Consider the following 26,950-nt stretch of genomic DNA (forward strand, 5'->3'; position numbering starts at 1 on the left):
AAATACCAAGGAAGTTGTTATATTTCAGTAATTGAAAACAGCGGTGGGTGTGGAAACAAACAAAGGAAGGCTTTTCAGAACCATTGGTTTCTGTATTTATTCTGCCCCCTTATGGTGGAAAGGAGAACTGCACACACAATACTAAATTAAACCTACAGTTCTGTGGTCTTGTTATAGCCTGTCTTTTGGTTGTATCATTCGGGTGATGGAGTGTGCAGTGAATCTGCTCCGGCTGGATTGCCGTTATGCGTCCTGGCACAGGCTGGCTCTGCCTAGCTCCCAGCGCTACCCGGGGAGCCCAGAGGTGATGGTGCCAGGAGCGGCCTGAACCCAGCAGCTGCTCTCTCTCTTTCTCTTTTCACCCGCTTGTACTTTCTCCACGGCTGAAATCACATTCCCAACCTTCACAATAAACTAGATCAGTGGTTCTCAACCAGTCAGTCGCAACCCAAAAACAGGTGTTTCAATAGGGCCATGGACAAGGAAAAGCGATGCTAAATGCAAAATAATAAACAAATAGTCATGCACAGTTAGATAAATAAATAGGCTTATCAACATCTCAAAGTGAGGAGAAAATGCTTCCCATATCTTGTGTTGTTGACGTCCAATCAAATTCTGCTGTATTTTGAAACAAATTCCTTTTTCACATATTCATCTCTTTGTGTGCTTATACAGGTTTCCTATTCAGCATACTGTCACCTTAGTCATTTTGCATATTGTTGTGCCTATGCTGTTATATTAATGTATTTCAGCCATCCTGTAGCTTAAACAATAGAGTGCGGTGCTTGCAATGGCAAGGTCATGGGTTTGATCCCAGGGAAAGCAAGAACTGATAAAAATGTATACCTTGAATTCAGTGTAAATGGATAAAATGTTTGCAAAATGCATAAATGTAATGGCCACCCTTTATTTTACTGTCCTTGTTACACTTGTTACATGTACTTATTATAGTAATAACAGTAAATTATGCATAATATAACATGCAAGTAACTGTAAATCAAACCCTATTCCTAACCCTATAGTAAGTTCATGTTGTTAATTAATATTACTCAGTACTTAATTGTGTAATTACACTGTAACAAGGACACCTTAAAATAAAGTGTAACCAAAATAATATTAAAGAAAAAGTTTTCTGCTTAATCTTCAATGTAGAACATGGTATAGTAGTTATCTTTAGTTCTTTGTTGGTCTCGGATGTTGGTGTAAAATCTATGCCTTGAAGCAAAAGCTTTTAAAGGGGTCTTTGATTATGATTTCACTTTTTTAACTTTAGTTAGTGTGTAATGTTGCTGTTTGAGCATAAACAACATCTGCAAAGTTACGACGCTCAAAGTTCAATGCAAAGGGAGATATTTTCTTTTACAGAAATCGCTACAACAAATGGCTGGTAGGGACTACATTGAGCTTCTTCCTGGGTTGGTGACATCACAAACCCCAAAATTTACATAAACCCTTCCCCCGGGAACACAACAAAGGGGACGAGGCCATGTTGGGCTGCTTTAGAGAAGAGGAAGAGTTGTTGTAGTAGAGTTTTGTTGCCATGCCGTCATTTTACGCCGGACTGCTTCACAAATGAGGGTCAATTCAACGCTGGATTTGCACAAAAGATTAACATGACGGCACATGCTAGACGAATCAACTCCACAGCAGCTACATAAATTTTTCCACTAACCATTCAGAAACGTCCGGTTGCATTCTAAAAGTTGTAACTTCTTCCTGAGTCTCTCCATCAGTGTCCGACTCTGGTTTGAACAATGTAAGGTTGAACACCGTTACTGACAATCCTCGTTTTGGCTGCGTGAGATTCTCCAGCTTTGTTGTTGTTGAGCAACCAAAGCATGAGCTGTTAAAGCTCCACCCTTTTTTTAGAAAGTGGCTGGTGGCAGCAGCTCATTTGCATTTAAAGGGGCACACAAAAACGGAGTGTTTTTGCTCACACCCAAATTGGGGCAAATTTGACAAGCTATAATAAATTATCTGTGCTGTATTTTGAGCTGAAACTTCACAGACACATTCTGGGGACACCAGAGACGTATATTACATCTTGTGAAAAGGGGCATTATAGGTCCCCTTTAAGTAGCACTGATCTCAATCATACATGCTCTTCTGTCTGCTGTCATGTTTGATTAAACATTGATCTATATCTTCACCTTGTTTTCTTAACTCTCAAATTGTTTCTTTTGTAGAGTATTATCGTGATGATGATGATGACGACAGAAGTGATGACGAGGGGAAGGCTGTGTACTCTGAGGATGAAGCCGTGTCTCATCATGGGCTGAGACGATCTCAGAGCGTTAAAATCACCCGCTCAAAAGTGCGCAGAGATGTAAGTCCATCAAAACCCCATAGCACATCTCCATTTTGTTCTTCCAAGACTAATAACTAAATAAACATTACATCAAGACTGCTAATAGCATTTTTCAAAAGCCACATTTTATTTTCTATAGTCTTTAAAAAAAAAAAAAAAAAAGCGAGATCTTTGAAAGCAGCAGATCAAAAAAAAAATTCCTCATCAGAACATACAACCCGAATTCCGGAAAGGTTGGGATGTTTTTTAAATTTGAATAAAATGAAAACTAAAAGACTTTCAAATCACATGAGCCAATATTTTATTCACAATAGAACACAGATAACATAAATGTTTAAACAGAGAAATTTTATACTTTTATCCACTAAATGAGCTCATTTCAAATTTGATGCCTGCTACAGGTCTCAAAAAAGTTGGCACAGGGGCAACAAATGGCTGAAAAAGCGAGAAATTTTGACAAGATTCAGCTGGGAGAACATCTAGCAACTAATTAAGTTAATTGATATCAGGTCTGTGACATGATTAGCTATGAAAGGGATGTCTTAGAGAGGCAGAGTCTCTCAGAAGTAGAGATGGGCAGAGGCTCTCCAATCTGTGAAAGAGTGCGTAAAAAGATTGTGGAAAACAATGTTCCTCAACGTCAAATTGCAAAGGCTTTGCAAATCTCATCATCTACAGTGCATAACATCATCAAAAGATTTAGAGAAACTGGAGAAATCTCTGTGCGTAAGGGACAAGGCAGAAGATCTTTATTGGATGCCTGTGGTCTTTGGGCCCTCAGACGACACTGCATCACTCATCGGCATGATTGTGTCAATGACATTACTAAATGGGCCCACGAATACATCCAGAAACCACTGTCGGTAAACACAATCCGCCGTGCCATCTGTAGATGCCAACTAAAGCTCTATCATGCAAAAAGGAAGCCATTCGTGAACACGGTCCAGAAGCACTGTCTTGTCCTGTGGACTCTTTCAAAGTGGAAAAGTGTTCTATGGTCAAACGAGTCCAAATTTGGCATTCTTGTTGGAAATCACGGAAGCAGTGTCCTCCGGGCTAAAGAGGAGGGAGACCTTCCAGCGTGTTATCAGCGTTCAGTTCAAAAGCCAGCATCTCTGATGGTATGGGGGTGCATGTGTGCATACGGTATGGGCAGCTTGCATGTTTTGGAAGGCACTATGAATGCTGAAAGGTATATAAAGGTTTCCAGACGACATCTATTTCAGAGAAGGCCTTGTGTATTTCAGCAGGACAATGCTAAACCACATACTGCAGCTATTACAACAGCATGGCTTCGCCATAGAAGAGTCTGGGTGCTGAATTGGCCTGCCTGCAGTCCAGATCTTTCACTTATAGAGAACATTTGGTGCATCATTAAATGAAAAATACGTCAAAGATGACCACAAAACTCTTCAGCAGCTGGAAACCTATATCAGGCAAGAATGGGATCAAATTCCAACACCAAAACTCCAGAAACTCGATGCCCAGACGTCTTAAAACTGTTTTGAAAAGAAGAGGAGATGCTAGACCATGGTAAACAAGCCAACGTCCCAACTATTTTGAGACCTGTAGCAGGCATCAAATTTGAAATGAGCTCATTTTGTGCATAAAATTGTAAAATTTCTCAGTTTAAACATTTATGTTATCTATGTTCTATTGTGAATAAAATATTGGCTCATGTGATTTGAAAGTCTTTTAGCTTTCATTTTATTCAAATTTAAAAAAGCGTCCCAACCTTTCCGGAATTCGGGTTGTAGCATCACATTACATTTTTTTTTTTTTTTTTTTTGTAAATGTAAAGGACAGTAATTACAGTAATTTGTACCAAAACCATTATTGTGTTAAATGTAGTATTTCAGTTAATGTAAAACCTACATTTAACATAAAACATTCAATATTTAGTCAAAAGTAATATTTTTTGTCAATTATGCCCTTTTTCCCTCTGTTGCATTGCATTTTGATGACAAGCGTGCGTGCTCGCTGTAAGAAGCATTTGAAGTCACAACTCACACAGACTGTTTTGCAATATTGAAAAATATTCACTTGAATTTGATTTGGTTACATTTACAGGTAAGAATATTATAGTAAAATGTAAATTATGCACGGTGGGAACACCCATTATTCAAATGCTTTGTTTTACTACTGTGACTTCACTGATGGAAGTTCGCTGTGCCATTTTTATCATTTAGTAATTACAGCCTTTCATCAGATCATATTCTCTTGAGATTTTAGGCTAATTGATTATGGCTTGCCTCTTGATTTGTGATATGCGTGATTTTTAATTATGGTAACAAATGCTTGTCATTCATTGGTCGCAGGCACGTTATGGATCTCTGAAGATCAAAGGGAGGAAAAGACCAGGGCTGAATGCCATGACTTACTCCAGCATGGAGAACTGAGCTGACTACTGATGTGTGGGAAGATGTGTCCACTTTATCATACTACCAGCGTGTTCATATTCTTCTCTTTTCATAAGGGCTGTGGACTATGATTTTCAACTCTTTCATGGATATATCAGCAGATCTATTTATTACTTCTACCAGCAAGTGTGTACATACAGTGAGCATCATGAGCTTGAAGTGTGTGGGGTTTGACTGACTGATGGCTGTATTTGTAATGCATGGCTTTATTGATCTGAATTTGACATTCAGATGTCTTTGGCTTCAGTATTTGTATTTAGAAATGTGTTCTTTTTGGATGTGGGTTTTTATATTTCTGTTTCCGTACATATTTTGCTGCCTTTTAGATAATGTTTTAAGTAGTTTTTACAAATTGTAGTTTAGGTAATAATCCTGATTCTTCAAAACTTGACAATGATTTGTCAGCACCAGACCAAAATTCTCTAAATCAGTAATGAAGTAAATACCAAAGAGAACAAAAGGCAGTGTTGTGTTCATGTTGACTTTTCAGATGTTTTAATACAATTTTCAAATGTTAAAAAAAAAAAAAAAAAAAAAAAGGTCGGTCAGTTGATGGGACCTGGGTTTAAAGGAAACCCCTTTTGCACATTCTTTAAATCCTCGATGGAAATCCATCACTACTGGTATCCATGCAGAATGTTCTTTATCTGGGAGAAACACCACACTAATATAACATCTCTGGCAGTGCGCAGGTAATTCTGTGCTGTCGTGTGGCTGGATGTGTCATTCAAAATGAATGCAAAATATGAATAAAGCTGGAACATTGTAATGCAATTATTGTTATCAGTTATTTGCTAATGTTTTATACTTTAGATAACCAAATTATATTTATTCTGCTGCTGGGCAGTTGATGGATTAACTTTTTTAACTTTAGTTAGTGTGTAATGTTGCTGTTTGAGCATAAACAACATCTGCAAAGTTACGACGCTCAAAGTTCAATGAATACATATGAATATACTATATGTGCACTTTTTAAGAGCTATATATACATTTAAATAAAAGATGGATAGTTAGTTAGTTCATTCATTCATGGACATGTTATGTTGGCCTACATATAATTACACATTACCAACTGGCCCAAGTCAAAAACATTTCATTATTATTCATCATACTTATAGGATTAGTTCACTTCAGAATTAAAATTTCCTGATAATTTACCCCCACGTCATCCAAGATGTTCATGTCTTTCTTTCTTCAGTCAAAAGAAAAAAATAAGGTTTTTGAGGAAAACGTTCCAGGATTTTTCTCCATATAATGGACTTCAACGGAGTTCAACAGGTTGAAGGTCCAAATTGCAGTTTCAGTGCAGCTTCAAGGGGCTCTGCACAATCCCAGCCGAGGAATAAGTGTCTCATCTAGCAAAACAATCTGTCATTTTCTAAAAAAAAAAAAAAATTATATACTTTTAACTACAAATGCTCATCTTGCACTGCTCCGCGATGCGCCACGCATTACATAATCATGTTGGAAAGGTCACGCGTTATGTAAGAAGAAACTGCAATTTGGACCTTCAACCCGTTGAACCCTGTTGAAGTCCACTATATGGAGAAAAATCCTGGAATGTTTTGGAATTGTACTATTTGTTTCTCATTATCTTAAAAACATTGTCATCTAAATCATTGTCATCTTATGCTTAAATAATTGATATTTTTGAAGAAAAAATGTGCATGAATTACAAAAACATTACAAGATGGACAGTCAGCATAGTATTCAGCATACATGCAAACTCTTGAAGGTAGTTTTGATAATGCTGGTTGATCACTTTTGTTTATCAACAATGTAATAATAATGAATGACTAGGGGTGTACAGATATTTGACTCGTGTATCAAGCACCACTGGCGTTAGTTTAGAACAGTGCTGTTCTTGTGGAAAGAGTCGAGATGATCTCACGACTGTTAATGAAGCGTGTTGAGATCCAGAACAGAACCTGAGCTCTGAGCTTCAATCAGTGTGAGACAGCAGAAGAGTGAAGATGTCTGAAACTCTCATCAGACTCACATCATTAAAGTATAATGGGACAGCTTCTAACATTTCTTTCATCCAGTAACTCTCATGTACTTAATGTTTAACGTTCCCAAGATTTCAGATTCTGATTTGGTCTAATAAAAGACATAACACAATAATCGGATTTCAAATCGTAAACTTGAAAAAAAAATAAAAAAAATAATTTGAAACGAGCTTGTTTGTAGATTGTAGATCTACAATGTAGATAGTTAGTACGCGCACCGTCCACTAGAGGACAGACTTTGTTAAGGTATGTTTAAAAATTTCCACGAATAGCATCCTATTCGATTACTGTTTCTCTGAAGCATTAGAGACATAAAATTGTATTTTATGTAGTGCAAACTATATTCTAACATACAATTAACCTACCATGAAAGGTAGCAAGTTTTAAACTCAAATGGTGATTCTGACTGTCCTTTTTAAAAGGTCTCTAACAGTTAAATCATTCATCAGTATCATAATTTTGACAATCTACTAACAAGCTTCCTTAACAGTCATGAGAGCTCCACTCTTTCCACAAGAACAGTCCATCATCTGTCCTAAACTAATGCCAGTGGTGTTTGAGGATGAATTTAATTTATATTCAGTTCATATTAGTGATTAAATTATTTTAATTACCAAAATTTGGAAATTGGTTTTCTCTGTTAAAATAAATAATAAATAAAATAGTTTACAATAAACAAACACAAAATAAAAAAATAAAACGTTCCAAATTTCCAGACTCAGGAAGTGACATCATTTGGACTTTTTAAAGGATTAGTTCACTTTCAAATGAAAATTAGCCCAAGCTTTACTCACCCTCAAGCCACCCTAGGTGTATATGACTTTCTTCTTTCTGATGAACACAATCTGAGGTATTTTAATAAATATCCTGACGCATCCAAGCTTTATAATGGCAGTGAACAGGGATCACGAGTATGAGCTGAAGAAAGTGGCTCCATCCACATCCATCCATCATAAATATGTGCTCCACACAGCTCCGGGGGGTTAATAAAGGCCTTCTGAAGTGAAGCGATGCGTTTGTGTAAAAAAAAAAAAATCCATATTTAACAAGTTATGAAGTAAAATATCTAGCTTCCGCCAGACTGCCTTCCATATTCAAGTTACAAAGAAAGTGTAAACTGGTGTCGCGTCAGTTAAACTTTTTCCGTATGTTGAATAGGGAAGGCGTAGGATGTAGCATAAGATTTTTGAAATGCAAGAGTTTTAAACTTTCTTCGCACGTTTAATACAGAAGGAGGTCTGGCAGGAGCTAGATATTTTACTTCATAACTTGTTTAAATATGGATATTTTTTTTTTTTTTTTTTTTACACAAACGCATTGCTTCACTTCAAAAGGCCTTTATTAACCCCCTGGAGCCGTGTGGAGTACGTTTATGATGGATGGATGTGGATGGATTATAAAAGCCCATTATAAAGCTTGAATACGTCAGGATATTTATTAAAATATCTCTGATTGTATTCATCAGAAAGAAGAGAGTCATATACACCTAGGATGGCTTGAGGGTGAGTAAAGCTTGGGCTAATTTTCATTTGAAAGTGAACTAATCCTTTAATAATCCCATTTTATTATTTGACATTCATCAAGCACTCAACCCTGTTACTAGAGTTATTGCAAGTAAAATAAAACTTTTTCTATAAATCTGTAATTTATAGGAAATAATTGTATCAGTAACTACCAAGTTTGGTTGAATTTTGGATATTTGAATTGAGAATTGAAAACGCATAGTGAATATTGAGGCAGCAGTGAGGTTTGGCTGCCAGGGCAGCTCTCAAATAAAATTGATAAATCATTATGGCTACCTACAGTTAAGTTAAGAGCAGTCAAGAGCATGGGAACAAATTTAGTACAGTCATTTGGCGCATTTGGACATTTTTGGCTCACTTTTTGAGTGCCATACTTTTCACCAGTTCAACAGCGGCTCTAGAGATGTCAATGTTGTCCATTACTCCAGTGTACTTCTTAATACACTGCGAGAACTCATCACAGACCGCATTCGCACTATATTAGATGTCCACTAGGGGGCGTTCTAACAGTATATATTTAATGTGCTTGCCTCAGCGTGACAGGTCTTAAGGACCCCAAAATGTCAGTTCTGTTATCATTTACTCACACTCATGTCGTTTTAAAGTAAATAATACGACTTTCTTCCTTCTGTGAAACACAAAAGGTGAGTTTTTGAAGATTTTTCAGCTTTCAAGCACTGTGATTTTGAATATTCAAATATGTCGCGTGAATACACACCTTTAATTGGTTCTCTCATGCCATGCTATCACATCGTGCTAACTCTAAATATGCACAAATCCATGTGAGGTTTTAGAACCACTAGGGATTTTCACTGAACAACAAGCTTTAATTTCAATGACACAAATCCATCACATGATTTCAGAGGAGTCATTTGGACCACTTTTGTGGTACTTTTTTTGTCTTTTTTTGAGCTTGAAAACAGCTGACTGTATGCTTGTGAGTTTGAAACGACATTGTGATCTAATAGTTTTCCTATAAAAAGTCTTTCCATGAGTATTATTTAATATTCCCCATGCAGGGTCAATAGTGTTCTGCGGTGATGAAGTTAGCATCACCCTGTTCCTTTGACAAAAACTTCCATTGGCTTTTAGATACTTGCAGAAAATAAGCTCCGAGGGGCAACAAAAGTTTATGGTTCTTGCATTTTGTTCATTATGATAATGAACAAACAAATGAACACAACCTGTATGAATTTTGAAGCCTAAATACAATCACCAGAAGTAAAAAGCAAAATGTAGGCTGTAAACGAACTACACCACGGTTGCAAGACTTCAATGTCAGCTTCCGACAACTCTTTTAGTCTTTATTTAAAAACATTTTCCCGGAAAGTTTGAGTTAGAATGGTTTGCAAGAGAGCAATTATAAATACAATGAGGCTGTGAGTAGATGAGTTTTCCTCTTCGCCGTGATGATCTTTAACATCCCCGACAAACTCTGTAGTCCCATTTAGCCACTTGTTAGCAACCCTACCTTTTTCAAGACAAGTAAAAGCTTAAAAAAATCACATTACTGATGTATTTTTTATAAAAACGTGAAAATATCCTGTGCTTGTGTTAACCACAGACCGTATTTCAGGCATTTAACCAAAAACTCATTCAAAAAGCCCAATAACTTGAGGATAATGGAGTTGAAAGTGCTAAAATGCTAACTGGGTTTTCAGTTTTTGCCTTCAAAAATATGCCACCCCTGCAGCACTGTATAAAGAACTGCTCATAATCAAACCTTCTTGACAGCAAACACCATTAAAGACACATGAATGTTTTCCATGTGACCGAACGTCCTGGTCAGCTTACATGAATAATCTTTTGTTTGTTTGTTTGTTTTCAATCAAAGCTGCTTATTTTCATACCGCATTCCTGGAATGCTTAATCACGGCTCCAAACACATGTATGGAGTCAGGACGGCCTCCTCCGTCACGGCTGTCCCTCAGGGTTTGACCAGGATTTGACTTCACGATTAGCGAGAGGTCAGGCAGCCCCTGCTGGCTCTTCATGTTCTGCTATGGAATCATACAGTGCTGCTCTATAGAGATAACAACAAGCCAGCGTGGGTAATTTCTCCGTCATCTGAGGAATCGTGTGAGCTGATTTAGTCATAATCGTAACCTTATCGTGCCCAGCAAGAGATCTGCATGGGAACGACCAGTTGCACGCTAATATCTCACAAGCACTTGTGTGTGGAGAGACATTAGTGATTGCTGGCAGCGAGCAAACTTTGCTGGCATATCAGCGTTCAGCAAACTGACAACGGTTTAGTTTACCTCCCATCAGCGGTTAACTGAGGCAGAAGACGTATGACGCTCAGTTACATAAGACAAATAATATGTGGCAAAAGTTTACGCTCTCTGCGGGGAATGGAGTTTGGACACGCAGAGATCCGTGCGACGCTCATGCACACACACCAAAACAGAAGTTCATAAATGGGTTCAGGAAAAGGTCAGTCGCACACTTGACACACACTGCACCATTAACTAAATGTTTCCTTAATTGTTTGAATTATATGGTAGTTGTGTCCCCTTTTCCCCTGCCCCCGCCCCGTCGCTAATCCTCATGACCCCTCAAAGGCCGCTCAGGTGGATGTGTGTGTGTGTGTGTGTGTGTGGAGGGAGGGCAGAAGGGAGGAGCGATGTCTACACTGACCCATGGCTGAACTTTGCAGAGATTTCCTGTTGCTGCTGTAGACAGTGTGTTGTGTCGTGGAGAGGTGCAGATGGCACGATCTATCCTTCCATTCTCCCATTCCCTCGCTTCGAAACTCCATTAGTTTGCTGCGTATTATCAGATTTACTGTTATTATCACCCCTGGTTTTGCACTTATTTGTTTGGGGTGAATATGTCAGTGCTGCAAACAGTCAGGATGTGTTGTTTTTCCTAAAAAGCTTTTATTGTTGCGATATTAGCGTAAATGAATTAGTGCAAGATGAGCCTTTTAAGGGGTGAATTTCATTAAATAATGTCCAGGTATTAAAATAAATATTACCACAATGCATCTAGGCATTATGTTTGTAATTCTCAATATTCTTAATGATTATGCTGTAATGATTTTTCATTCAAATCAGAATAAAAAGAAATTTAACAAATATTACCATGATGTATAAATACTTTACAAATTAAATATTTTTTTTACAGTAATGCGAATTAGAGGAACGCTAATGTGCTTGAGTGTAATGAAAATAATGCCAAATAATGAAATAATATTATTATATAATATAAAATATAATATTATAAAATGTAATAAAATATAAAAATATTTTTTTTGCATTGTGTCATACACAGTTTTGTTTTACTCTTTGTTTGTATTCTCAATGGTGAGTCTCAAATTTCAGTTACTGTAAAATATATTTAAAAAATCAAACACGATTTTATTAGACAACACATTTTAAAAGTAAGTATAAAAACAAAGTATAATTGAACATTTAAATAATATGTCACTATTTTTGTTCAAATTATTGTAATATTTTTTTTCATCATTTGTGCACTGTAAAAAATTATTTTCATGATTTATCACATTTTTTGTCAGATCAACTTAGATCATTAATGTGGTTCATATAACATAATATTTTGAGTTTCTGTTGATTAAACCAATCGCCTTCATCGTATTAACTAAAATTTTTAATTTCAATGAACTCAAAAAGTAACTTACTTTTTTAAGTTAAACCAACAATTCTTTTCTACAGTGTGGGAGTAAATGTGCTTAATTGTTGTGAGAAATAATAAAAATAAAATGAAAAATAGATGTCATTTTCTTTATGCAAAATATAATTTCATATTTATTTATTTTGTTTTTGGCATGAAATATGACCTGGATATATTCCTGACAGGTTTTTGCCTTAAAAGCATTTGAAATGATAAAAGAGAAAAACAAGGGACCTAAGTTGCTTTTTTCAAGCACGTCAGCCTATTCCTGGGGGTTGGCGGCACTGGAGCGTTATTGTGAATGAACATGCACTGGGGCAGGCCATGCAAAGTAGTTAGCAGGGACTAAGCAAACAGAGCTGCCCTTCAAAGTGAGAGGAAGCATCATAAATCCAGCCTGGCGACAGGAGACGGTGTACCTCCTCAGCTCCTGCAAACCGCTGCTCCGCCTCGCCCATTCTCCATACAAGCAGCCCAGCAGCAGCCTAACTAATATCCCAGCAGGATTGAGCACAGGTGAAGGAACCAAGTCATTCACTTCCCATTTTTGTGGTTAAGTTTATTCCATCCATCCATCTAAATGATAATAGCCTGGCTTTTTCGATGCTGAGAAGGATGCTGAGGTGGCAAATTGTTGGATGCTACACGTCCCATAGCAAGTGTGAAATCTAGACTGGTTTTGTTGCTTAACGGGAGCAATCCATGTCCAGCCAAATGGAGGCATTTTGCACACTTCCCTTTCTCGTTCCCTCTCTCTAACACATATGCACACACACACACACACAGCTGTTCTTGGCCTGATGGCCACCAATAAACAAGAAAAGTTCACATTCCCAAAGGCGGCGGGGTCGGGACCTCAAAATAAAACGGACAAATCTGATTGTGGAATCAGCACGTGTCGCCAGGCTGGAGTTGGAGGGGGGTAAGGGTAAGTCGAGGACAGAGGCGAGCGAGAGAGAGAGAGGGCAATACTGCCGCCCTCTGTGTTTGAGTTTATGAGAGCTTTCCTGTGTTTGTCCCCTCGCCGACCTTGTGGCACTGTGCTGCTTCACCTGTGTTGTGGTTTCTCGCATCTATACACTGCAGTACAGCAAGTGCTGATGGTCTGAAAGTGACCACAGCATGTTTGCTTTTCCCATTAAAGGATTAGTTCACTTCAGAATTAAAATTTCCTGATAATTTACTCACCCCCATGTCATCCAAGATGTTTATGTCTTTCTTTCCTGAGTCGAAAAGAAGTTATGGTTTTTGAGAAAAACATTCCAGGATTTTTCTCACTATAGTGGACTTAAATGGTTACCAATGGATTGAAGGTCCAAATTGCAGTTTCAATTCAGCTTCAAAGGGCTCTACACGATCCCAGCTGAGGAATAAGGGTCTTATCTAGTGAAACAATCGGTCATTTTCTAAAAAAAAAAAATAATAATACACTTTTTAACCACAAATGCTCATCTTACACTAGCTCTGCGTTGCGCCACGCATTACGTAATCACATTGGAAAGGTCACGCAAAAAAGACGTTTTCTCCTCCAACGTCAAAGTCGTCCGACATCATTGTTTTATCTTTTTTTGTAAAAGGCCGTTTGACTTAGTTTTTGCACGTTCGCTTTGTAAACACTTGCTCGGTACTTCTGCTTACGTCACATGTGACCTTTCCAACATGATTACATAATGCGTGGCGCATCGCAGAGCAGTGCAAGAGCATTTGTAGTTAAAAAGTGTATAATTTTTTTTTTTTTTTTTAGAAAATGACAGATCGTTTCGCTAGACAAGACACTTATTCCTCAGCTGGGATTGTGTAGAGCACTTTGAAGCTAAATTGAAACTGCAGTTTGGACCTTCAACCCGTTGGTTGCTGTTGAAGTCCACTATATGGAGAAATATCCTGGAATGTTTTCCTCAAAAACCTTAAGTGATGGGTAGGGGTGTAAAATATGTAAAACACGTAAAAGACATATGATTTAGCAAAAATCTTATTAATTCGTATGAGTGAGTTCATATGAATTCATATGTTTTTTGCTAAATCATACATATTTTATGTGTTTTATGTATTTTACGCCCCTAAACCTACCCATGACTGGGGTCTAGACAAATCGTACAAAATCGTACGAGTGAGGTCGTACGAATTAGCCACCTCGTAAAATACGTACAAATTGGTTATGAGATAGTGTTGGTATTTCCAGTGAGCTTTGGCTGCAATATGTTGAACATATTCTGAATAAAGTGCTTAAATGATCTAAAATTCTTATTCTGATTTCTAAAAACAAATGTTTTCCTTTTTATTAAGTTAATTATGAAAATTGGCTTAACGTGTTTGTATCATACTTGCATAATCAGAATATGACCAAATTCTGAATAATATTGGAATATTCGGTTACTTTTATTTGCTAACACTTTATTTTACAGTCCTTGTTACATAATTACATGTACTTACTACAGTAAAAACAGTAAATTATTCATAATTACAACTCAAATTATATACTAGTACACGTTGTTAATTTTTACTACTCAGTACTCAAATGTATAATTACACTGTAACAAGAGCACCTTAAAATAATTACTTTATTTTAAGGTGCTCTTGTTACAGTGTAATTACATTGTATTTACACAAATAAGTATTGAGTAATATTAATTACCTACATGTACTTACAATAGAGTTACGGTTAGGGTTTGGTTTAGGCTCCACCAATTACTTGTAATTATGCATAATTTACTATTATTACTGGAGTTTTTACTGTTATTACTGTTACCAAATATTCTTTTGTACATATTCAGTGTCCCGGCACAGTAAGAGTCAACAGCGCTACAGGACACACAGGGAGGCGTGAGTGTGGGTTGTCGGGCATGCGCTCACAGAATTGAGGGCTGTGGAAACATAACACGTCAGGGATGCATCTTTCCCCTCCACCTCTCGCTGAACTCCCTGCTCACTGGTTGACCTGATGTTATCAGTCGCTTTCACACTTGGTGCCGCTTCTGGTTGTAATTACACCGTGTAATGGAGCATCCTGTCAGCGCGTCTCAAACGCCGCTGGGCCCTTATCTCTCTGGCTAAGCATCTGCCAGGGCTCACGAGAGAGATCTGCCAGGACAGTTGCTCAGAGAGAGAAGCAGCCAGGCAACTGCTCTGAGTGTTGCCCATTTGGCAGGTGGCGTTTTGCCCGCTGCTGCAGGTGCAAGAACAAATTTTTTTTTAATTGTTCAAATGAGGACATTAGCATGGGTATAATGTAGCAACCAAGTAAACCGCAACGCTCGGGTGTTCTGGGTGGGTGCCAGGGCGTTGCTATGCTGGGTGATTGATACAATGTTGCTATGTAGCTGCAAAGGAGTTCTGGGTGTTTTCTAGGGCTTTGCAAGGATGTTCTCATTGCTAGGTGGTTGCTTACTGAGAGTACACCTTCAAGTCCTAGGAGTCTCCAGATATGGCTTGATTTTTGTGATCTGCCCAGCAAATATTTTAAGTCTAGGAAAGTAAAAGCACATCTTTCCTCAACAAATTGAATGATATGAGGTATTATTGTTCTCATGATCTAATTTTAGTTGCACCAATGGGATGAGATGACTTCAAAATGTGTTTAAAGCACTAACCCCAAGTATGGTTCTGTTTCCACCTGGTATTAAGATTAAGTTTTCCGTTCACAAGTGGGCAGTGCTAAATAAAGGTGGAAACAGGGTCTAAAATGTTTTGTGATTGGATCACAAAGCCTGGATGAAGCCTGAAACGTGACAACATCACATTTGTAGTGGAAATGCTAATTTGTCCTGAATGCATCCTGGTGTCGTGAGATATCGGGTCCTCACTTGAAATTGGGTCTCCATTAGGACCCCAAGCGATCCAATTGGCTTATAAGCTTGTAAGCTGAAAAGTATTCATGCACCAGTTTGAAGAAGTTCTAAAAGCTTGAAGTTTTAGGGTTTTCAGTTTGAAGTAGTTTGAAGTTTAAAGAAGTTTTAAAGCTTAAAGTTTGAAGGTTTTGAAGGCAACACAGACAATCAGAAAACAGATAGATTAGAAATATTAGAATGGAAGTTTAAATGAGTCTCAGGCCCCGTTTACACTAGTGCGTTTTCGTTTTAAAATGCATAAGTTTTGCTACGGTTACGCCTGTGTTTTACACTACGCAGACATTTTCGAACCTCGAAAACAGAGACTTTCGAAAACGCCGTTTTAAAACAAAAACGCACTAGTGTAAACAGGGCTTCAGTGGCTTAGAAATAGTACATAGAATGGCAGCTAATGGAGTCTAATGGGTGTGTTTCAGTGTGTTTAAATTCGAACATTCCGTCAATGAAAGTCTGTGGGATTTTTCCGAATTTTGATCATCATTTTTAGGAAAACCATAAATCCGATCAGTTAGAAAAGATAGCAACGCGAGTCAGAATAGTCTGAAGTTCTGACCCGAGTTTGGAGGTTGTAGAGTCAGAAATTTTAGTCTCAGAAGAGTAATAATATCTATAAGTTTAAATAGCATTTCAGTAAGTTGGCTTTCTCAAGGTATATTTTAAGGTATATTTTATAGCTGGAACCAAAGATGCACTTGTCACAGTAAGTTCAATATGTCCCAGTTCAGACCTCTGAAATTCATTATAATATAATTTATTATTTTTTTTATCTATGAATGTTCGGTTCCCTGTTTAGTCAGCCAACTCAAATCAACACCTCATCATTTCTGTTCAAAAACAAAGGATGCAGATGGTGCCTGTATGTGGTGGGCTGCTAGACTGATGTAATATTACACAGTTGAAGGCAGATATGTGTTGATCTCATTCACAAACACTATCAGAATGAACAATTTTTTAACAAACTCAAAGTTCATTCAAGTGGAGTAGCACTTATGTTTGTGTTCATAATTGACCACATCAGTTTGCGTTTATTTATAATTCACTTTTTGGACACACCACTGTATACAATGTCAAGACAGTCATCTTTTTGCTCCACTCTCACATCAGCTGTCTTTTGGACTTGGGTCTCTTTAAAAAGCTGTTCATCAAGGCAGGATTTTACAATCACTCATGCAGTCATCTCCTCTACTGAATGGGCAGTTGTGAAACACAGCACTTCCCTGTTTAATTTGAGGTCGACATGAGATGATTTCAGGCACATGGACAATTCCAGTGAACTCTTTGATGGGCAGCACTGGGTTCACCCACAGTTCAGGGTAATTCTGGGTACAGAGACAACTCCCATTCAAGCCTTTATTTTGATCGGCTACCAATTAGCTTTGACACTGAGATGCAGTCATTGCCGCTTGACTGGCTTGACTTGGGTCAGGGAAATGCCTCTCTCCGAAAGGTAAAACATAAAAGCAATTGCAGATAACAGCTGATTCTGAGAAGATAACCTGTTTAAGCAATCTCAAAACATTTCCAGGTTTCCTGGAAATAATATACAGTCACTTCAAGACATTATTATTGATCATTTAACAATTTTTCTTAGTAACTGAACAATCAAAGTACATCCTTGGATTCCCATTCTTTCATATTATGGAGAGAGTATGATCTGCATCAGTGTGATAGGGGTATTGCAACAAATTAGATCTCTTTAACATCTCAGTTGTTGTTTCTCTCAGACAGTGATAGGATTCAATGGAGAGCAAACTGAGACCCGTTCTCCTTACAAAAAGATCCTAGTATTCTCACATTTGTGTTCTCTTGAGTTTCAGAGGAGATCTCTCAAAATTAAGTCAAAATCAATATAAACAAACATTTCTCATCAAAATGAAATGAAATATAATTGAGAGCTCAAGTAATGCTGCCTTCAAATGCACCTGGGAATATGCTCTTGGTTTTGAACTCTGTCACGTATATGGTGGTTGTAAGGAGATGCATGATGCAGAATAAATAACAAAGATACATTAATAAACACAGAGAGGAAAACTAGGAGAATACACATAGAATTATATTACTAACAACACTTAACTCAAGACATGAACCGACAATGAACTGAACAGAACCAGGGGTATAAATACACTGGACACAGGTGACAATAAGTAACTAAGAAACTAACAGGGAGTCATTAAGGTCACAAAGAATGCTAAACTGAAGAGATATACATGAAACAAAAACACAATAAAAAATCCCGGACAGAACTCCTCCTCCCACAAGGCGTGTTCCTCGCGGTGTGCACTTTAGTCCAATGATGAAGGGAAGGGGCTTTGAAGGAGAACGAGGGGCTGGTGAAGGACAGGAAACAGGAGGAGCCAGCAGAGGGGAACACCACGGCAGAGCTAACGGAGAGAGGAGCCAAGGTGGAGGTGGATCTGGACCAGGTGGACGACAGACAGGGGTGACGGACACAGGCCCGAAAGTCCAAGGCGATGCTGCCAGTTTGAGGGACCGAGGCAAGACGAGGACCTCGCAAAATGGGGTGACATCGGAGAGAGTGAGGACCAAGGCAGAGCCAGAGGGAAGAAGGAACCTGGTGAAATTAAAGGGGTGGAGGGCTTGAAGTTCACCCGGAACTCAGTGGTGGAACCAGGATGATGAAAGCCCGGTGGAGCCTGAATGATGTCGGACCACAATTGAGCTGAGGGAGTGCAAAGCCAAGGTGGAGCCGAAAGGCTGAGAGGGCGACTTGGAGACATGGGCCTGGAAGCCCAAGGTGCAGCCAGGGGAGCCGTCTCACAGAGCAGAGCTGGTGGAGAGGAGGCCCAAGGCAGAACCGGGGAGCTGGAAGGAGTCAACGGGAAGGGTGGAGCCGAAGAGCTGCAAAGTACTAGCAGAGCAGGTGAATTCACTGGACGGAGCCAGCTGTGATGACAGAGACAACATGCTGGGCAGGTGACAGGGTGGGACTGGATCGTCTAACGGATTCCTTGGAGCGAGTTCATGGGTGGGGATAAGGGTGGTAGCTGGCTCCATTGAGAAGTTGATGAGCTAGCACTCCTCGACTAGCTCAGGAGAGGACTGCCCCCGCGGCACTGATGGCTGGGCTCTGGCCTCGGGATGGAGATGGCTTCTGGCTCTAGCTCCGAGATGGACATGTTAGCAGGCTCTGGCTGCGTGGTTGAAGGCGGCTCTAGCATGTGGTCCATGGCAGGCATTGGCACAGGCTCTGTTTCTGTGGCAGGGCTGGGTGTCAAAATCAGTTCAGTGGCGGAAGATCTCTCATGCCTTCTGGGACACACCGGGCTGGGGTGATGAGACCTGTCTGGAGCAGGCAGCTGCTGGTGATGGAGAATGTGCCCGGAAGTCGCAATTGCAATTTTCTTAAATACTCCATTATTTTATTTTTTATATTACAATCTTATTTTGTGTTTATTAATTGCAATTGAATTTTTCCCCAAATCGTGCAGCCCTACTAAACCCATAACTAGATGTGAAGTATATTAAATGTGACTCAGGAAAAAAAAGAAATATACTACAAGGAAAGTTTTCCAGCACATTTTAAATTATTCTAAATGTTTGCTGAAACTACAGGTTTGGTTGAAACAGATCACCTAAATGCCAATATTTGTGTTGTTTCTGGAACATGCACAGTAAAAGCTCTAGAGGATAGCTGTAATGGTATCATGGTTGATCTACCACAGAGTTGTTCCAGTGAATGTTATAAACCTCTGAACTCTTTCTCTCTCTGATTGACTAGTCTATAAATAAAAGCTCATAAGTGTGAGAGGGTCACATGCAGTGTGTGTGGTTAAAACACATTCCTAGTGAATCTTGGCTGAACCCAGATCTGCTGTTCACGGTTCCAGCCGCAGTAAAACAGAGCTTCTCTGCTGGTGACAGATGGAGAGGGATGGAGGTCTCGGCAACAGCTCAAGGTGAATCAGAGGGCAGGCCGGTGAAAAAGCCAGTGCCCAAAGCAAGCAAGGAGAGAGATACCTTGCTGCTACCGGCGGTACACCTCGGCTTCTCATGGTGTCGTATAAGGATGAGACCCGGCGCTCCTGTCCTTTAACCCCCTCTCTTTCTTTCTCACTCCCACAAAGGAGACGAGACAGTCCTTTGATGGTGACAATGAAAGATGGCCGATGCTAAGGAAAACACTCGGCTATGATTGATCATTTGATGCATGGCCACAACAAAAGTGAAAATGGATGATAAATGCACCAGCAAGCACACGGGGGTAGGAGGACTACACGTGAAAAGAAGAAGCTAATGGAAGTACTGAAGCAATGTGTTTGTAAAAGCATCTCAAACTGCTGCTGGACAGACGTGTGCCAGCCTGAAAGGATCATTAAACATGACAATATGCAAGTGCCATTAATGAAAGAAATACAGTGCTCAGCGTAAATGAGTACACCCCCTTTGAAAAGTAACATTTTAAACAATATCTCAATGAACACAAAAACTATTTCCAAAATGTTGACAAGACTAAGTTTAATATAACATCTGTTTAACTTATAACATGAAAGTAAGGTTAATAATATAACTTAGATTACACATTTTTCAGTTTTACTCAAATTAGGGTGATGCAAAAATGACTACACCCCACAACAAAAACTACTACATCTAGTACTTTGTATGGCCTCCATGATTTTTAATGACAACACCAAGTCTTCTAGGCATGGAATGAACAAGTTGGCAACATTTTGCAACATCTGTCTTTTTCCATTCTTCGAGATTGACCTCTTTTAGAGACTGGATGCTGGATGGAGAGTAATGCTCAACTTGTCTCTTCAGAATTCCCCGTAGGTGTTCGATTGGGTTCAGATCAGGACTCAATGAATCACTTTCACCCTGTTCTTCTTCAGAAATCCAACAGTGGCCTTAGATGTGTGTTTAGGATCATTGCCATGTTGGAAAAGTGCACGACGGCCAAGGGCACGGAGTGATGGTAGCATCTTCTCTTTCAGTATAGAGCAGTACATCTGTGAATTCATGATGCCATCAATGAAATGCAGCTCCCCGACACCAGCAGCACTCATGCAGCCCCACATAAGGACACTGCCACCACCATGTTTCACTGTAGGCACCATGCATTTTTCTTTGTATTCCTCACCTTTGCGACGCCATACAGTTTTGAAGCCATCAGTTCCAAAAACATTTATCTTGGTCTCATCACTCCAGAGTATAGAGTCCCAGTAGTCTTCATCTTTGTCAGCATGGGCCCTGGCAAACTGTAGGAGGGCTTTTTTGTGCCTGGGCTTTAGGAGAGGCTTCTTTCATGGACGGCACCCATGCATGCCATTCCTCTGCAGTGTACGCCGTATTGTGTCACGGGAAATAGTCACCCCAGTTTGGCTTTCTACTTCTTTAGATAACTGCAGTGAACTTGCATGCCGATTTTCTTCAACCCTTCTCATCAGAAGACGCTCCTGTTGAGGTGTTAACTTCCAAGGACAACCTGGACGTCTCTGTGAGATGGTTGCAGTTCTATCTTTTTTAAATTTTTGTATCACTTTTGCCACAGTATTCTGACTGATAAGTAAAGCTTTGCTGATCGTCTTGTAGACTTCACCTTTCTGGTGTAAAGAAATTATTTTCTTTCTCAGTTCTTGTGACATTTCTCTTCCATATGGTGCTATTGCTGACAGCATGAAATGGGAAGGGGTTTTAACACCCTTTTATAGTCAGCTGTCTGCTGGACACCTGTGTAATGAATAATTAGACTCACCTGTGGTTGAATTCTTGTTAAATTAGACATTTGTAGTTGAATTAGCTTTATCCAGAAACTTTCAGTGGGGTGTACTCATTTTTGCATCACCCTAATTTGAGTAAAACTGAAAATTTTGTTCTCTAAGTTATATTATTAACCTTACTTTCATGTTAAACAGATGTTATATAAAGCTTAGTCTTGTCGACATTTTGGAAATTGTTTTTGTGTTCATTGAGATATTGTTTAAAATGTTACATTTTTTTAAAGGGGGTGTACTCAAGCACTGTACCTGATGATGAACTGTTGGATTATTGAAAATTTAATGCACACTAGCTTAGTTATTCATACAAATTTATGTAAATACATTTTCATCCTTAAAACACTCTTGAGCATAGAACTATTTTCTTATGTCACAGATTAAAAGAGAAATGTGATTTTTTTTTTTTTTTTTTTTGATTTACTGTACTGTCGAAGTAGTGTCTTTTGTTCCATTTTAATACGCATTGACAACTATTAGTCATTTGTAGGTTGACCCTTCTATCTCTGTGGCACTATCAAAACATTGCTCTACTTGTTTAAATTTGGCATTAAATGGAAATTCACCCTATCCATTTTCTAAATAAATGTTATAGATCTTAATGTGAACAATTTTTTGACCTCATAATTTTTAATTAAAATGTCATAACTTCTCTCTGGTGATGTATGTAGGACTCCAATAATATTGTCCGCTTAACCCTGCCCCTAAAAGCTTGACTTCATCTGCCTCCACTTTCGAGTTGAATGGCCACATCTCAAAATCCAATTAACAACCGACTGATAGAACCAAGTACCTGGCCTACATTTTTTTTTCTTTTTTGATAATCAGTTACACTCAGATGTATCACAATACAGAAGAAAAAATCTGTCGCTACTTCTGTTTCATCACGACTTTAAGTATCATAGTAGACTGCAAGAGTGTTCGTGAAACCTGTTTGAAAATGATTACTTTTGCAGTTCTGTTTGTTGATGCCAGTGGTGCAGAAATTACACACTTCACCTTTAAGTTTCTGGCTTAGAATTTGCCTAAGCCATTGTTAGCACATGGAGAAATACTGAACTGTAATGAGGGCAACAAAACTTGGAAGTGCTTCATGGTCACGCAGTTCTGGGGAATGATCCAATCGTGATCCAATCGTGAACTGGACCTCACAAGAAATTGAAATAAAATAGGTGAAAAGGAGGGCCCAGCATTTTTACTCAGCTTAATTTACCTCAGGTATTATTTCTGTACAATTATTAATAGGTATATAGCACGTAATATGAAACTATTTACAAAGGGATTATCATGATGAGTCACATAACAAATATATTATAACCAAATCACATTTATATTCATAATAAACATTGCAACAGTCATTTATCACTACAGTAAGGTGTTTTGAGTATGATGAAAAATAAATAAGTCAAATGGTTGTATTACAGTATATGAAAGTGTTTATTAGATATTTTGTATTTAAATGATTATTTTAATTTATAATTATTAAATATTTTGATTGAATAGTTAAATATAGAATTAAATTCATATATATATATATATATATATATATATATTTACAGTATATGAAAGTACTGTATGTCAATAGATTATTTCTTTATTTGTACAATTATATTTAATTATATAAGAATTTATAAATAATTAAATACTTTAAATAGTTAAATATATAATTACATTTAAATATAGTGATATATATTTTATATAAATTCACATGGATATATTGTATATGAAAGTATACAAATAGTTTTCATAATTATATTAATAATTTACATTAATTAAATATTTTAATGTAATGTGTGTATGTATATATATATATATATATATATATATATATATAAAATTAAATTTAAATATATAATAATATATATTTGATATAAATTCACATGATATTATATGCATTATATGAAAGTATAGAAATAGTTTTGTATTTATTTGCATGATTGTATTAAAAATATAATAATTAAATGGTTTTAATGTATACATTTAAATTTATATAAATGTAAATAAATTTTACATTTAAATTTTATATAATTACATTAAAATATATATATTTCATATAAAATTGCATGGATGTATTATATACAGTATATGAAAGTATATTTATTTTCACATTTGTATTAATAATTCATATTAATTATTTCAATGTAATTTACATATAGTTAAAATGTAATTACATTTAATTATATAATATATTTTACATCAATGTATTATATACAGTATGTGAAAGTTAATAATTGATATTATATTTTTATTTATTTGCATGACTATATAATTTCATCACACTCAAACCTTCATCACGTTCCTGTGTTTGAAGACATTCCAAATAAATAAACATCTATATAGCATGAACACTGCATAGAGACCATGTGAATCGGAATGTGGCTATAGAAAATGAATATATGCGAAATGGAGGCCTTTTAATTTGAGATCAATTGAGATAAAATATGATGACCGAAACTTTCTGGCCCATGACCCACTGTTATTCAAAGTTCAAAGAGGTCACAGTTTAGCATAGAAAATCTATGGGCTGTGGTCTCAATGAGACGCAATACAATCGCATACATTTGTGAGCTGTCTGAAACTGTGCCACAGGATCTGTATCTGCCCCAGCACTTCCCTGAGGTGGACTGTAGTTAACCCCTGACCACGGCTCCTTTCACTCCTTGTTCTGACAAATCAGGGCCTATAAAGTTGAGTATGAAAGCCGATTTATGGAGGAGAACCTCTTTGATTGCACCACCTAAATAGACCCTGAGGCTCCTGAAGATCTGAGGACGGCGTCTCACACCACGTTCAGAGCGTCATTACGACGTCAGCGTGCATCAGACTGCTTTGACACAGGCATAAAATGCAAACGAACACACCGGGGCGGGGGCTTCAGTTCAAAGAAACAGGGACCCTTCGTGATAATGTGTCTCCGCTTTTCACAAGCAGGTGAGGTGTCACGCGACATAATGCATCCCTAACTGAAAGTGTGAAATGCGGCTTCGCGGCTTGCTACTGTAGACCTAATGCCAGTCACAAACAAGATAAGAGAGGGTCGGGTGGGAGGGTCAGACTGGATGACTAGACTCGTATCGTCACCTATCTTATTCCTTTGTGTCCTTCTGTCCCATCTCTGCCCCCAGCCCTGGTTCAACCTGGAAGGCCCCAGGACAATTCACATCTCCAGGTCTGACAGGAAACAAGGGCCGTGGCGCACAATGCAAGTCCTGTAGACACTTTGACTCCAGCTTAATGACGGCACTTAGCAGGTACCTCTTCAGACGGCCCTGTGCCAAGTGCCGTAAACGACACTCTTTTCATACAGAGGCATTCCTCCATTTATACCACTTTCCAGCCATTTCTCTTTGTAAATTTAACTGAGACATTGCAGTAGCTGTAACCACATACTATGACCTGAGAAGAAACACTATTCCCTATTTAACCCTAAACGGTACCTTCTGTTGAGAAAAAGAAGTACACTTTAGATTACTTTTAAAAAGAGTACTTATTACGGAAATAATATACTTTAACAGAATAACTGAATGTAATGTTTTGGACACTTCATTCCATTTTAATTACAATTAAATGAAAGTGAATTATAGTTAAAATTTATATTAAAAGCAACTGGTTGAACTTAAGAGTGTTTTTTGACCCACTTAAGTAGGACTTAAGTACATCTTTAAACTGTATGTAATTTCATAATTACATGTATTGTCTTCGAAATGTGTTTAAAGTGTTCTGCTGAATATACAGACAGTTTAGGGCAAACTGAAATATACTTTAATATCATTTCTGTTGAAACTTGTATGTCATGTATTTAAATATATTTTTAATTACACATTTGTAATGATGAAGTTGCAGTTTAATATAAATCGAAATATTTTAATTTTAAATGTAATATCAAATAACATACAGCAGTTAATAATTATAATCAAGTACTTTACATGTGCTTTAGTATGTTTGTCAACACATCAAATTAAGTACTTCTTTAAACCATGGCAATAGATTATTAGTTGCACTTTATTTTACAGTATGTGCACTTACGTGTACTTTGTAGGGGTAGGTTCATGGTTAGTACCTAGTTATTACCTAGTTATTGTAATTACTATAATAAGTACATAGTATGTACATGGCAAACAGGACTGTAAAATAAAGTGCTACCAGATTATTAAATCATAATGATTTAAAATGCACTTTTAAGTAATCAAATTTCAATCTGACATTATTAAAAGTATTACTGAAGTACTTAAGTGTGTTAAAGGGTTAGTTCACCCAAAAATGAAAATTCTGTCATTAATTACTCACCCTCATGTCGTTCCACACCCATAAGACCTTCGTTCATCTTCGAACACAAATTAAGATATTTTTGATAAAATCTGATGGCTCAGTGAGGCCTCCATTGACAGCAAGATAATTTACACATTCAATGACCAGAAAGCTACTAAATACGTATTTAAAACAGTTCATGTGACTACAGCGGTTCAACCTTAATGTTATGAAGTGACGAGAATACTTTTTGTGTGTGAAAAAAACAAATTAACTACTTTATTCAACAATATCTAGTGATGGGCGATTTCAAAACACTGTTTCATGAAGCTTCGAAGCTTTACGAATCAGTGGTTCGGAGAGTGTATCAAATTGCCAAAGTCATGTGATTTCAGTAAACGAGGCTTCGTTACGTCATAAGTGTTTCGAAATTTCAATGGTTCACCACTGGGGGGCATGACTTTGGCAGTATGATAAGTGCTCCGAACCACTGATTCGAAACAAAAGATTCGTAAAGATTCAATACGATTAAGTGCACTCGTTTTTTTCTTAAGGGTGCATATTACTACTCTTAGGTACCAATATGCACCTTTTAGGGTTAGACAAAGCACAAATTTTAAGGGTACTTCCCCAGTGACAAGATGTACACCTAAAGGTACAGTTTGTAGCACCACATTTTCATTAATGTTTACAATTTTCAAAATGTTTAAAAAGGAGTTGTTCTTTTAAAAAAGCCCAAAAAGTTACCATTGGTCTGCTGGTAAAGTGCTATGTACATGATGAAGCAGTAGAAAGGTGAGACACTGGACTTGAGGAGTGCTAAATCACGCTACGGCTTGAGAGGATGAAGCATTGCTCTTTAATAGGCAATAAATAAGAATTAGCATCAGTGGGGTTATGTTCAGGTCAGGAGGGGTCTGAGTGGGGCTGTGGAGTTCACTGATAGACTCTCTGGCCCTGACTGGATTCCCAGCTGTGAGCGCCAGCGGCCCTCATCTGTCCCTGTCTGTCTCAGCATGAGCTCATCTCAATGTCCCCCACCACACCTACCACACTCATGCTACCTCCAACATCCACACCGTTCAGATCTTCCCCTGCAGTTTCCACACTTGCTTTACGGTGACATTATTCTTTCGTTGCATTGCAGACATGATTTGTAAAGACTGAGAGAGCGATAGTAGGCATCAACAGGTGACATCTACGCGTTTTAAAAATGTCAGTTCTAG

The 26,950-nt window shown here is 37.8% G+C and overlaps 1 protein-coding gene across 1 annotated transcript in view; it reads left to right on the top strand.

The window, feature by feature from the left end:
• The window catches only part of reep3b (receptor accessory protein 3b), a 32,491-nt gene extending 26,989 nt beyond the window's left edge, over window positions 1-5,502 (top strand). The window contains exons 7-8 of the mRNA XM_051914637.1: window positions 2,187-2,326; window positions 4,627-5,502. Of these exons, the coding sequence (XP_051770597.1) occupies window positions 2,187-2,326; window positions 4,627-4,707 (221 nt within the window). The 3' untranslated portion in view covers window positions 4,708-5,502. The remainder of the gene's footprint in view (window positions 1-2,186; window positions 2,327-4,626) is intronic.
• The last annotated feature ends 21,448 nt before the right edge of the window (window positions 5,503-26,950 follow it).

Source organism: Ctenopharyngodon idella, chromosome 12, assembly GCF_019924925.1.
Source record: "Ctenopharyngodon idella isolate HZGC_01 chromosome 12, HZGC01, whole genome shotgun sequence".
In the NCBI taxonomy this organism is placed as follows: Eukaryota; Metazoa; Chordata; class Actinopteri; order Cypriniformes; family Xenocyprididae; genus Ctenopharyngodon; species Ctenopharyngodon idella.